Source organism: Epinephelus moara, chromosome 19 (genome assembly GCF_006386435.1).
Source record: "Epinephelus moara isolate mb chromosome 19, YSFRI_EMoa_1.0, whole genome shotgun sequence".
Lineage (NCBI taxonomy): Eukaryota > Metazoa > Chordata > Actinopteri > Perciformes > Serranidae > Epinephelus > Epinephelus moara.
The window spans coordinates 39,629,895-39,644,043 of NC_065524.1; the positions used below are offsets into that span (position 1 = coordinate 39,629,895).

Below are 14,149 nucleotides of genomic sequence, written 5' to 3' on the forward strand. Positions count from 1 at the left end.
GCTTATTGTAATAGTTTATAATGAGAATGAAACTTATTGTAATAGTGTATAATGAGAATGAAACTTTTTTTTATAATAGTTTATAATGAGAATGAAACTTTTTGTAATACTTTTTGAGTGAGAATCAAACCTTTTATAATAGTTTTTAATGAGAATGAAGCTTTTTGTAATAGTTTTTAATGAGAATGAAGCTTATTGTAATAGTTTTTAATGAGAATGAAGCTTATTGTAATAGTTTATAATGAGAATGAAACTTTTTTATACAATTTTTAATGAGAATGAAACTTTTAAACAGTTTTTAATGAGAATGAAGCTTATTGTAATAGTTTTTAATGAGAATGAAGCTTATTGTAATAGTTTATAATGAGAATGAAACTTTTTTATACAATTTTTAATGAGAATGAAACTTTTATACAGTTTTTAATGAGAATGAAGCTTATTGTAATAGTTGTTAATGAGAATGAAACTTTTTGTAATAGTTTATAATGAGAATTAAACTTTTTGTAATAGTTTTTGAGTGAGAATCAAACCTTTTTTAATAGTTTTTTAATGAGAATGAAGCTTATTGTAATAGTTTTTAATGAGAATGAAACTTTTTGTAATAGTTTATAATGAGAATGAAGCTTATTGTAATAGTTTTTAGTGAGAATGAAACTTTTTGTAATAGTTTATAATGAGAATGAAACTTTTTGTAATAGTTTTTGAGTGAGAATGAAACCTTTTTTAATAGTTTTAAATGAGAATGAAGCTTTTTGTAACAGTTTTTGATGAGAATGAAGCTTATTGTAATAGTTTTTAATGAGAATAAAACTTTTTGTAATAGTTTATAATGAGAATAAAACTTTTTGTAATAGTTTATAATGAGAATGAAACTTATTGTAATAGTTTTTAATGAGAATGAAACTTTTTGTAATAGTTTTTAATGAGAATGAAGCTTTCTGTAATAGTTTTTAATGAGAATGAAGCTTATTGTAATAGTTTATAATGAGAATGAAACTTTTTGTAATAGTTTATAATGAGAATGAAACTTTTTGTAATAGTTTTTGAGTGAGAATCAAACCTTTTTTAATAGTTTTTTAATGAGAATGAAGATTATTGTAATAGTTTTTAATGAGAATGAAACTTTTTGTAATAGTTTATAATGAGAATGAAGCTTATTGTAATAGTTTTTAATGAGAATGAAACTTTTTTAATAGTTTTTAATGAGAATGAAGCTTTTTGTAACAGTTTTTGATGAGAATGAAGCTTATTGTAATAGTTTATAATGAGAATGAAACTTTTTTATAATAGTTTATAATGAGAATGAAACTTTTTGTAATAGTTTTTGAGTGAGAATCAAACTTTTTGTAATAGTTTTTAATGAGAATGAAGCTTTTTGTAATAGTTTTTAATGAGAATGAAGCTTTTTGTAATAGTTTTTAATGAGAATGAAGCTTATTGTAATAGTTTATAATGAGAATGAAACTTTTTTTATAATAGTTTTTAATGAGAATGAAACTTATCGTAATAGTTTATAATGAGAATTAAACTTTTTGTAATAGTTTTTAATGAGAATCAAACCTTTTGTAATAGTTTATAATGAGAATGAAACTTTGTTATAAGTTTTTAATGAGAATGAAACTTTTTTATACAGTTTTTAATGAGAATGAAGCTTATTGTAATAGTTTTTAATGAGAATGAAACTTTTTTATACCGTTTTTAATGAGAATGAAACTTTTTGTAATAGTTTTTGATTAGAATTAAGGTTTATGTACTAGTTTTTGACTAGAATTAAGATTTTTGTAATAGTTTTTGGTGAGAATGAAACTTTTTGTAACAGTCCTTAATGAGAATGATGCTTTTTATAGTCGTTTTTGATGATAAACAAGGTTTTGTAATAGTTTTTGTAATTGTTTTTGATGAGAATGAAACTTTTTGTAACAGTCCTTAATGAGAATGATGCTTTTTATTGTAGTTTTTGATGATAAATCAAGGTTTTGTAATAGTTTTTGTAATTGTTTTTGATGAGAATTAAACTTTTGGTAAAGGTTTTTAATGAGAATGACACTTTTGGTAATAGTTTTTAATGAGAATAAAGCTTTTGTTAAGTCTTTTTAATGAGTCAAACTTTTTTGACAGTGAAAATCAAACTTTTTGTCATAGTTTTTGATGATAATCAAGGTTTTGTAATAGTTTTTGTAATTGTTTTTGATGAGAATTAAACTTTTGGTAAAGGTTTTTAATGAGAATGACACTTTTGGTAATAGTTTTTAATGAGAATCAAACTTTTTTTGACAGTTTTTAATGAGAATAAAGCTTTTGTTAAGTCTTTTTAATGAGTCAAACTTTTTTGACAGTGAAAATCAAACTTTTTGTCATAGTTTTTAATGAGAATGAAATGTTTTGTAACAGTTTTTAATGAGAATGAAACTTTTTGTAACAGTTCTTAGTGAGAATGAAACTTTTTGTGGTAGTTTTTGATGAGAATTAAGATTTTTGTAATAGTTTGTGATGAGAATGAAACTTTTTTAATAGTTTTTAATGAGAATGAAACGTTTTGCAACCTTCCTTAATGAGAATGAAGCTTTTTGTAATAGTTGTTAGTGAGAATGAAGCTTTTTGTTTGTGTTTTTGCATTGTGACGCGCCTCATGTTTCTGCACTGTAGGGGCCTGGCGTTTTTGCCGCAGCGCTCTGAACTCCTCGAGTTGAGAAAACAATAGCTTCCTATATTTTGGACCCTCTCACTATGTGTACTTGCGAAGGTCAATAATGTCAGGACGACTCACGATTAAAATTCATGTCTTCACCAGAGTTGAACTTAAGTCCACTATTTGCACTGATTCCTCTGGACTAAACAGACATTACTGAGAAATTGTGCCGTTTTAAACGTTGCTATGACGTCGGTTTGGACTCACCTGCTCCTTCCTCTTCCTTCTTGTCATCATGTTTCTCTCCACCACCAACAATTGAGATGATGTTTCCTATGTCGAATCCTCCTTTCTCCTCTTTCTTGCCGCCACAGACGCCTGAGATGACATCTCCTATGTCGAATCCTCCTTTCTCCTCTTTCTTGCCACCACACGCGCCTGAGATGACGTTTCCTATGTCAAATCCTCCTTTCTCCTCTTTCTTGCCACCACAGACGCCTGAGATGACACCTCCTATGTCGAATCCTCCTTTCTCCTCTTTCTTGCCACCACAGACGCCTGAGATGACATCTCCTATGTCAAATCCTCCTTTCTCCTCTTTCTTGCCACCACACGCGCCTGAGATGATGTTTCCTATGTCAAATCCTCCTTTCTCCTCTTTCTTCCCGCCACAGACGCCTGAGATGATGTTTCCTACGTCTAATCTTCCTTTGTCCTCTTTCTTGCCACCACAGACGCCTGAGATGACATCTCCTATGTCAAATCCTCCTTTCTCCTCTTTCTTCCCGCCACAGACGCCTGAGATGATGTTCCCTACGTCTAATCCTCCTTTGTCCTCTTTCTTGCCACCACAGACGCCTGAGATGACATCTCCTATGTCAAATCCTCCTTTCTCCTCTTTCTTCCCGCCACACGCGCCTGAGATGATGTTTCCTATGTCAAATCCTCCTTTCTCCTCTTTCTTCCCGCCACACGCGCCTGAGATGATGTTTCCTATGTCAAATCCTCCTTTCTCCTCTTTCTTCCCACCACACGCGCCTGAGATGATGTTTCCTATGTCTAATCCTCCTTTGCTGTCACCTCCATCTCTTTTGTCATTTCCACCACCCAGACATTTCCTCAGTCCATCCTCAACTGCATCACCTGCAGAACAAACAGCTGTTTAGTTGGCCAGCACCTGGTGAGGTTACATTGATACACAGGTAGGAGCCCCCGGTGATGTTTCAATACACACACACACACACATATATATATATATATATATATATATATATATATATATATAGGCCTTTGTGGGAACCAGTATAATGACAGAAACAGTTAAGAACTCTGATACATTATTTCCATGGCCGACCAAAGTTTCGTCAACATTTGTGAACATGAGTGATTCTCTCATAAAGACATAAAACCACAGAAGTAAGTCTCAAACTTGTGATGTCATAGGGCCTTGGTCTTTGACAGGGGGTCTGTGACCCCTAGGAGGTCCTCAGAGTTACTGCAGAGGGACCACCAAATTATTGTTTGATAGTTTAATTTAAAGGAATAGTGAGTCAGATGTAGGGGGATTTAGTGTCTAGTGGTGAGGATTGTAAATTACAACCAGCTGAAACTTCTCCTGGTTAGGATTCCTTCAGTGTTCATCATGCAGGAGGTTTTTTACCGGGAGCTGAATTACTCACAGTGGTCTCCTCAGATGTGTGGGGATGACAAAATATTTGAAAGTAAATGAATGAACTGAATTCCCCTGAGGCCTCTATAATCTGAGTGACTCTAAAAACAATCCGTCTCTTCCTCCTCTCAAAAACAAACGTACCCGGTGGTTTAAACTGGTAAAAACACTGAATAAATAATTTTACGTGACAAAATCAGTGATTTTCAGTTGCTGCTCATTGCACAGGGGCTGCTGGCTATAGCGGCCAATGCAAAAACACGAAAATCTCCCTATCTGGAGCAGTGTTTGGTTTGTCTGTTCTTGGCTACACTAGTCTGCCAACGGTGTTCTATATGAGGCGCACATAACAGGAAGTCAATGGCAAAAATGTCATGAAACACATGAAATATTATCTGATCGTTGACTCTAACATGAGCCTCTGATCTCATGAATCAAAGGTGGAGGCCTTACTTTGCTCCACTTTTCTCAAAAGCAATTGCTCAGTCAAAGTGTAGACTGTCCCTTGGCTATTTCCTCAGAGAATGAGCACACAAACATGCTGGTTTGACTTTTAAAAACAGAGGAGTACACTGTAAACTGCAGCATGTCCATGACACAAAACTCTGATGAAAAAACATGATTATGAATACAGTCCATCTGATGCTGTTTTCTTTGTTTCAATATCCTCATTCAGATTTTAAGAAGCTACAAATTATATTCAGCCGTCTCATGGCGGTCACTTCCTGTCAACGTTACAGATCAGAAGCACAGAGAGTCGTNGAGAACCCACGCTGACACGGGGAGAACATGCAAACTCCGCACAGAAGGGCCCCCACACCCGGGATCAAACCTCTTGCTGTGAGGCGACAGTGCTAACCACCACACCACCGTGCCACCGTGAGGCGACAGTGCTAACCACCACACCACCGTGCCACCCACCCCAAATTCAGCCTCACTCTTATTATTTAGTGTCTTTGGAAAGTTTCAAACAAACTCCTGCCTGTTTGATAAAAGCTACAAACACTTCCTCTGAGTGCTCTCTGCTTTAACAAAGTCACAAATAAACTTCTGTATCTTTAAATCTCAAACAGGATCTGATCTCTGACTGATTTTAGAAATGACACTCACCTGCTTTTTTAATGGCGATTTCTCTCATGCAATCGGTGACCACATCATCCCCGGCGATTTCCCCCAAAGCTTTAAACATGGTGTTGAGTGTGTGTTGTGTGTGTTTCTGGGTGGAGGAGGTTTGGCCTTATAGCAGCGTGTGTTCCTGCAGATGACACCTCTCTGATCTCGCCCTGTTGAGCAATCAGGTCGGTCTGTATTACAGCTCTGTGACGTCACTGCAGCAGCACAGTGAGTGTCAGAACCTGGATGTTGATCTTCCAAGACTTCTGGGGGGCCGCGGCCAAGAAGCCTCAGGGGCTCTATTCCTTTGTGGTTGCACGAAATGTGTGTATGACAGTTACAGGCAGGTGTCTGACAGTCCAAACTAAGGGGCTATTTATACTCCCTTCACGTACAAGAAATAGATATGTCTGTTTCTAAAGTTGTCACTGCCCTCATGCTCCATGTGTCCTTCATGTTGGCATAGATACAGCCAGTAGATGGCACTAGAGGGCGGAGTCAAAAGTTTTACACAACAACAAACAAAGTGGCGGTGGAGGAGGTGTAATAATGTGTTGTATAAAAATAATGTGAGTGACCATCAGAGGCTTCTTTTCCTGACAGTCGCCCCGTCTGCATGTAAACAGACAGTCTGCTGCTACTGAGCACAGACTGCAGATATTATCAGCCCTGCGTTCCAAATCGCATACTTCTACTATATACTTTTAGTATGTACTGCAGCTGCCCTTAAAAAGTATGTAGTGTAGTATGCAGTATGCATGCAGTATGCATACTATTGGGACACACTACATCCGCCATCACATCACTCCCTGAACTCCGACCCTCTTGCTCACTTCCGCCGCCGTCCGTAGCGCCACATTTGAATATTTTGTGTTGTTGTACTTCGGAGATGCAGCAAATCTCCTCTCGTCGAGCTCGCCAGAGTCGTGCATACCGTCGGAGGTGCCGGAGAGCTCTGTTGCTGTTATGTCGTAATGTATGTTGTTGTTTCTAATAAACTGACGTGTTCACGTAAACAGTTCCAAGCCTATTATTAGTGACCTGTCTATTGAACTAGTCACCAGTAGGCATATTAACCCCCTTCACACACAGCTCTCTGTTGCTGGCAGATGTTTGTTGTTAAATATATTTACAGCTATGCAGCTGCTGGCACTATATTCTGTCTGCACGTGAAGCAGCCTTACATTCACATTACTTTTATTTGTAGTGTAACATACTTGCACATTCTTACTACATTACTTAATATGTATTTGACTTTTACTATTTATATATTTACTAGTCTATACTGCTCATACCTGGCCCATAGTGTATTCATATTTAGTCATATTCATTCATTATTTATACCACACTTACACCACTGCCTATACTGGTAGAATCTTCTATATTGTAGTCATAGTTGAACCCTAACATTGATTATACTATAATCACAATAAAGTTGAATGTTGTAACCGTGTTCTTGCAAAACTGTATGATATGTGACAGTATATAATCAGATCATTGCAGTCCTAATATGTAGTGTCTTAGTATCTCAAATTAAATAAACCATGTATGAAAGGAAGTGTGGACGTTGGTTGTACACGCAGCTCAGTAAGTGTGACGTAACTTCCGCTGCACAAAGGATTGTGGGTCAGAATGACCAAAGAAGCATCCTGACATGCATACTGCGAAATATGACCGGATGTAGTAGAACATCCTGGTACTTTTGGCATACTGCATCTGACATACTATGTATTGGGACACACTAATTCTTTTTCTGGCGTACTAAATAGTATGGTAGTATGGGTACTGGAAGACAGGGCAGGTGTCTGTGTGTGTGTGTGTGTGTGTGTGTGTGTGTGTGTGTGTGTAGGTGTTGGTCCCGTCTTCCTCCCTTCGAAGGAATCTAAAAAAGGCTGCATGACTCATCACCACTATCCCTTTTATTTATGTTCACATGAAGGCCCTTTGACAGGTTCTACAGGTTTAATATGAACACATGTGGATCGTCTCTCTCAGGAGTTCATATCTGTCAGTTATGTTTGTGCTGGTTTTCTGGGGGTCAGCGAGGTATGTTGAGCCTGAAGTCCAGTTCAGACCAGAGATTCACAACAAGATGAGTTGAAACAAACGATGACCGTCAACGCTCTATTGTGCAGCTAGGTTCACAGGAAGTGACCACCATGAGACAGTGTATCATCTCTAGTCGACAACTCTCTGTGCTTCTGATCTGTAACGTCGACAGGAAGTGACCACCGTGAGACGGCGCATCGTCTCTAGTCAGCAACTCTCTGCGCTTCTGATCTGTAACGTCGACAGGAAGTGACCACCGTGAGACGGCGCATCGTCTCTAGTCAGCAACACTCTGCGCTTCTGATCTGTAACGTCGACAGGAAGTGACCACCGTGAGACGGCGTATCATCTCTAGTCAACAACTCGTGAGGACAGAAACAGAGGGCTCTGTGGGGATGGAGCACCTGCTGCAGCAAGCCAACACGCCGTCTGTGGTCATTGTGACTTGACCAGCGGACTTCACTACAAGCTGATTGGCTGTTGAAACAGGTGACGTGCTTTAAAACCAGCCGCCGGCCATTTGACCAGCTGAGTGTCAGGTGACACCATCAGACGGCTTGAGTCGAGCTCAGACCGGCCAGTTCACACTGCTGACACTTTTCTCTGACATGATTCGTCTCGTCGTGAATCTTTGGTCTGAACTTCAGAGTTTCCCAAAGTCATGAAGTTGGCGCTTTTTTAGCCTGGACAGATCACCATGGTAACTTACACTGCACGGCTAACACGGTCCTGACCAGTCAATGTTCCAAGTTTCAGTTTGAAGCAAAGATCATCTTTCACAGCTTTTCTGAGTTGCTCATCGTCAGTATTCGAGCGACAGAGATTCTCGGCTGAGGGAATACGTTATAAATTCAAACTAGTTGAGCAGTGATGTCACAGGTAACCACATGAAACATGAACTAACAGAGAGCAAAGAAACTGAAGTGCTTTAAATAGTGAGTGGCTGATGAAGGAGGTGGGAACAGAGGACATCTGGTGGTCAGGGCAGGATCTGCACTTAAATCACAGTCACAGAGCTTCATCCTGAATTCAGGCCATTTCCCCAGACCTGACTGAGACTGTTCACATTCATGTTTTTTTTGGTTTTTTTTAACAATGTTTTTATTGAGGTTTTCAATTATTATTGAATAAAAAAGTCAGTCTGCAAATATGGTAAACCATCAAACAAACATGCAAACAAGAAAAAACCAAACTCCATGAAAACAGAGGTGAGTCAGCAGTAATCATGAAGTACACATGGGCTGCTACACTTTATAATCTCAATCCAGTTTGGTTTTATTAACATTAAACAGTGAAAGTGTTCCTTCAGCACTATTACATCTGAAGCATGTGTGTAGTTTTGTGTCGATATATTTGTTCTTGAAATCCAGTTGTGTTGTAGCAACTGAAGCCACGTGTTAACTGTTTGTGTTTGAGCCTTCAGGCACGTCTCAGACCATTCCTCTTCTGAGATTTCCTCCTGTAAGTGAAGCTTCCAGCTGTGAAGTTTATCCTCTGAAGCCTCGGGTGACTTGTCTGATAACATTTTACAGAGCAGCGATATCTGTGCAAATGAGTGGTTTTTAGAAACAGAGATAAAACTTCAGGAAGTACCTTGAAGGAATATCAAACTTTTCATGTACAACTTCAATTCCAAAAAAGTTTGGACACTGCGTAAAATATACATAAATACAGAATGCAATGATTTGCAAATCTTTTTCAACTTATTTTCAGCTGCGCACAGTCCAAAGACAAGAAATCTAAACTGATAAACTTTATTGTTTTCTGTAAATATGCACTCATTCTGAATTTGGGACAGGGGCATCAAAAGACTGAGAACGTTGGGGATTACTAAAAAAACTCCTTTTTGGAACATTCAACATGTAAAAAACATACGTCAGAACAGCTGTTAGTATCATTACTGGATATGAAAGGGGCGTCCTTGAAAGGTTCAGGTGTTCACAAGCAAGGACGGTCACTTTACTGTCAGGCCATCAGTTTAAGAACATTTCTCAAAGCACAGTTGCGAAGAACTTAATCATTTCATCTACAATCCATCATATCATTGAAAGATTCAGAGAATCTGGAGCAACACCAGTACTGAATGCCTGTGACCTTTGACCTGACTTGATTATATAAACTACATGGGCTCAGGAACACAGAGTTCATTGCTGCACCTACCAATGACTGTTCAGACTCTACCATGCAGAGTGAAAGGCTCAAACTTCTCTGCACCTCAGCTCATCTTTGATGGACTGACACAAAGTGGAAACGTGTGCTGTGGTCCACAAATTAAAATGGTTTTGGAAATCATGGACGTCCTGTCCTCCGTGCTAAGGAGGTGTGAATAACCATCCAGATTGTGACCAGCTCAAAGTTCAAAGCCAGAATCTGTGATGGTATGGTGGTGTGTAAGTGCCCATGGCTTTATGGGTAACTTCACATCTGCGAAGGCTCCATGAACGCTGAGAGGTACATACTGGTTTTGGAGCAACATATGCTGCCATCCAGACGCTGTCTTTTTCAGGGATGTCCCGTTTTATTCCAGCGGGACAATGAGACATTGTGCACGTGTTCCAACAGCATGGCTTCGTAGTGACAGAGTGCAGGTATCAGACTGACCTGCCTGCAGTCCACACCTGTCTCCCACTGAACATGAGGAACATGATGAAGCATAAAGTACGACAACGGAGACCCGAACTGTTGGGGAACCGTTGAGGCGTAAATCAAGCAAGAATGGAAAAGAATTTAGATTTCAAAACTTCAACAGTTAGTGTCCTCAGTTCCCAAATGCTGACTGAGTGATGTTGAAAGAAAAGGCGATGTCACATAGTGGTAAACATGCTCATGTACCAGTGTCCCATCTCTTTTGGAATTGGGGTTGTAGTAGTGATGGCCAAATGAAGCCTCATGAAGCATTTTCTTTATTTTCTGAGCCCACTAGATGGCATCAACAAAAGGTTGAAAACACACAGAATTGCTATTCTTTAAGCATCTCTCTTTAAACCAAGAGCACCATGTAGTGGGCCCAGAAAATAAAGAAAATGCTTCATGAGGCTTCATTTGGCCATCACTAGGTTGAAGTTCAATAAATGACGTTAGTTCCATGTTTGTTGAATCCATTATCCTGCTAAATCCCCTTTCCCCCCTTGTCTTAAAACCAGCATCTTCTCTTCCAGGTATAAATTTACAATTCCCCCATATTAGCGTCAGAGCTGACAGCAGAGGTTTCCCTGATATATTTTTGGGCCTCATGCTAGATGCTAATTGTAATTTTTAGAAAGCGTTTTTGTGTGTTTCCCCAGCTTCTTTGGTTCAGACGAGTAAAGGCAGCTGGTTATTGGTAAACTCTGAGCTTTTTGTAAAAATGTTTTCTGTACAAATGTTCTTGACTAACAGGCCTACAGGTTAACAAGAAAACTGTATTAAAACAATTAGACATTTGCCTGTTCATTTTTTGTTAAAAAACTTTAAAAACCTTAAAAATGTTAAAAGCTTGGAATTCTTAGAAACTGATATGCATTTCATTGTTGAATAACTGTTTTTAAAAAAAAAAAAAAATATCACTATTGTGGTTACTTGATTGTTTGTGTTGATATAAGAAGGGATACATTGTTAGGTTCCTTTTTTCTTTTTTCTTCTCTTGCCATTACCTGCAGCTGCTGTGTCAGCCTGATTACTGATAAGTGACACCTGTGTGTGTGATCCATTCACTTTGTTGCTTGTGCACGCTGAGGAAGGGTTTCACCCGAAACGTTAGTGTGGCAATAAACACTATAATTGGAGTGCTGTCCTGTACCTTTTGTACACAATTTTTTAAACTCTGAGCTCAGCATGTCTCAGTTTTCACCCAGGACGGAGAAGACGAGTGGTTCTGTGGAGCTAGAGGTGTGGCTGTGGGAGGAGTCACACCTTTTAATGTGTAAAGTAACTGAGCTGTCAGAAACATGTAGTGCAGCAGAAGTAGAAATACTCTGATGAAGTACAAGTACTGTGAGTTTATACTTGAGTAAATGTACTTAGTTACATTCCAGCACTGTGAATATTTAGTGACAGAAGATCAAACAGAACAAAATCAGAACAAACTGCTGCTGAAACTGTTTAATTAGCATTTGATCACAAGAGACAATTTGCACTGGTGTTTAATACATTTCATTTATGACAATGTTGAACTGAATTAATGACACAAAGTACTGCTGTGTCCATGTGACATTACAGGTTTTTTAACCATATATTAACACAGTTTATAATATTTTCAAATCTTACCTACCAAACTTCACAGATTTGGACTTTACAGATAATACATTTTAATTTGAGTTCACTCTCATGGTGTGAAACCAGTAAAGAAACATGTCAAAGTGTTTGTCACCAGCAGGAGCCAGTCACTAACATTCAATTTAACTTTAAGTTATGTCATTGTGCATGTTTCTTACAGTTATGTTATTGTTAATGATTTAATGTTAGAAGCTTTGAGGATGTCTCTGGTGGCGTCACGTTTTCTGTGTAAAACTCAAAAACAAATCATTTGTAAATATTGAAAGCAACAATGTTCCAGCAGTTTGGGTGGAGTTGCTCCTCTCTGAGGACGCTGCAGGCAGAGCCTTGATGGACGTGGTCTGCAGGGTGTTTGTTAAAAGAAGCTTTTGCCAATATTCAACACAGCATCCATCCCTGAAAAAAAAAGACAGAAAACAAAGAGAATATTAAAACTTTACCACAAAACATCAAAACAAACTGCTGATGATCAGATCAGTTATAAGAGCCTGGTCTCACTCTGAAGTTGTCGAAATCCAGCGCTTGGTCAGTGACTGACAGCGTCAGAAACCAACGAAAAAAGGCATCCTTTAATGTCAGCATGATATGCGGCCCGCTGCCGTTATAGTTTAACGACGCCCAGCGGCATCAGGGGGAAACGCGACGGGACAAGGATGAAAGTTAAGGCGGCTAAGTCCAAGTGGGGCGGGGCGGTGGATGGGTCCAACAGACACTGACTTTCACCTGAGTCCGGTTGTTTTGGGCACCAAAACAACGGGATCGAGACCTTCTTGAAGAGGTGGTCTCAGTCTGGTTCCAAAGGAACTCTGGTGCGGTTGGTTTGTGGTGAGAAGGTGTTCCGACCTGGATGTGAAGCAACTGCAGTCACATGACACATTGTTTGGGTTAAACATGAGCATGTTACAGTCCTGGAGGATTATTAATGTGCACCTCCTCCTGTACTGCCTTAATATGCACATTCAGCACATCCAATGCATCAAAACATTGTTTTCTAGTTGGAGCCGCGCCTCGTTTTCAAACTGTATGGTTTGACTAAAATGAACAATGACAGCAATATAGTCCACGATGAGCAGCGCTAAAATCAACCTGCGTAGTTGTCCCTCCATTGTGACATTAGAAAGTGTCACATTTATCTTGCAAGTGTACTCTTCTTCAACGTTTGCTTTACTTCCTGGATTTTTCCCACATGGAAATTCTGACCAATCAAGAGCAGCTTTCTCACACAAGGCATTTGATCTGGTCCTCTTGTAAATGCTGCCGTGAGAACACGAACCAACTCTAGGCAATTATACAACTTTGGAACAACATGAGTCCCTGATTCAGACCAAAGGAGACCACTCTAGGGCTGACAGCAGCCTGAGACTTGAGGCTCCAGCTGCAGCTGACACTGTTAGGAACATTTACACTGTTGATTTAGAAGAATACACTGCAGTTAAAGTTTGTTGCTGCAGCAGATGATCACAGCACAGTTACATTGGTTTTGATGATTTACATGTTTTACACAGTGATGTAATATAATTATCCATGTTAGCAGCATCACTCTCTGGAGGGAAACATCAGCCTTTTAGCATTTTGCTCAAAGCAACACGTTCTCATCCCAGCACGTAAAACTATGACACTCCAGGCACCCTACTGCATCTGTTTTGGACATTCATGGACGCCGTGTCAACTTCAGCCTGTTACATGCATTGTCTGTTTTCAAAACACACTTCTGTTTTCACAGGAAATGTACAGTTTGATACAGTCCGTTAAATTCTGCTGTGAGCCGACCTGAAGTCAGTTTGAAGGACTCACCTGATTCTTCTTTTTTATTTCCACCCAAAACGCCTGAGATGATGTTTCCTGCCATGGATCCTTTGTCATCATCTCCATCCAAAACGTCTGAGGCGATGTCTTTTACCATGGATAATACCTTGTTGTCACCTCCATCGCCTTTGTCTTCTTCATCATCCCCAGGTTTCTTAAACAAGTCCTTGATCTCATTCTCTGCAGAACAAAGAGCAGTGAGTCGGTCAGCACCTGGTGAGGTCACACTGTGATATACAGGTAGGAGCCCACAGTGATATTTGAATGGCACTGTGGGGCCCCACACAGAGGCCTCTGTGGGAACCAGTATGATGACACAAACTATTTCAGGTTGTAAAATCGGCGACAGGAAGTTGCTCTTTCAGGTTCTCTCTCAGTACTTCCTGTGTAAACAGCAGCAGTCATAGATTCGACCTGCCTGACACTGAAAACATCTGATCCTCCCAGGAGCTTCACACTGATACTTTTCATTTCATATAACGGAGGCAACGTCAGCGAAGAGCCTGAGAATAAAAGTGACCTCCGCTCAGATCCTTCATCACCTCTGAACTCACACTTTAAATGCTCCGTTCATTTCTGTTCTTTCTTATTTTATTATTATTATTATTATTATTATTATTATTATTATT

The 14,149-nt window shown here is 39.0% G+C and overlaps 1 protein-coding gene across 4 annotated transcripts in view; it reads right to left on the minus strand.

The window, feature by feature from the left end:
- Positions 1-2,618: 2,618 nt before the first annotated feature.
- Positions 2,619-14,149, minus strand: part of LOC126406803 (uncharacterized transmembrane protein DDB_G0289901) — a 24,316-nt gene continuing 12,785 nt past the window's right edge. The window contains exons 1-2 of one of the 4 annotated variants that reach the window (XM_050071309.1): positions 5,409-5,737; positions 2,619-3,772 (exon numbers count right to left, since the gene is read on the minus strand). In XM_050071309.1, coding sequence (XP_049927266.1) covers positions 2,874-3,772; positions 5,409-5,487 — 978 coding nt within the window. In that variant the 5' untranslated portion in view covers positions 5,488-5,737 and the 3' untranslated portion in view covers positions 2,619-2,873. Of the gene's footprint in view, positions 3,773-5,408; positions 5,738-14,149 lie in introns of those variants that run through there. The other 3 variants (XM_050071310.1, XM_050071311.1, XM_050071308.1) reach the window with 3 other exon arrangements.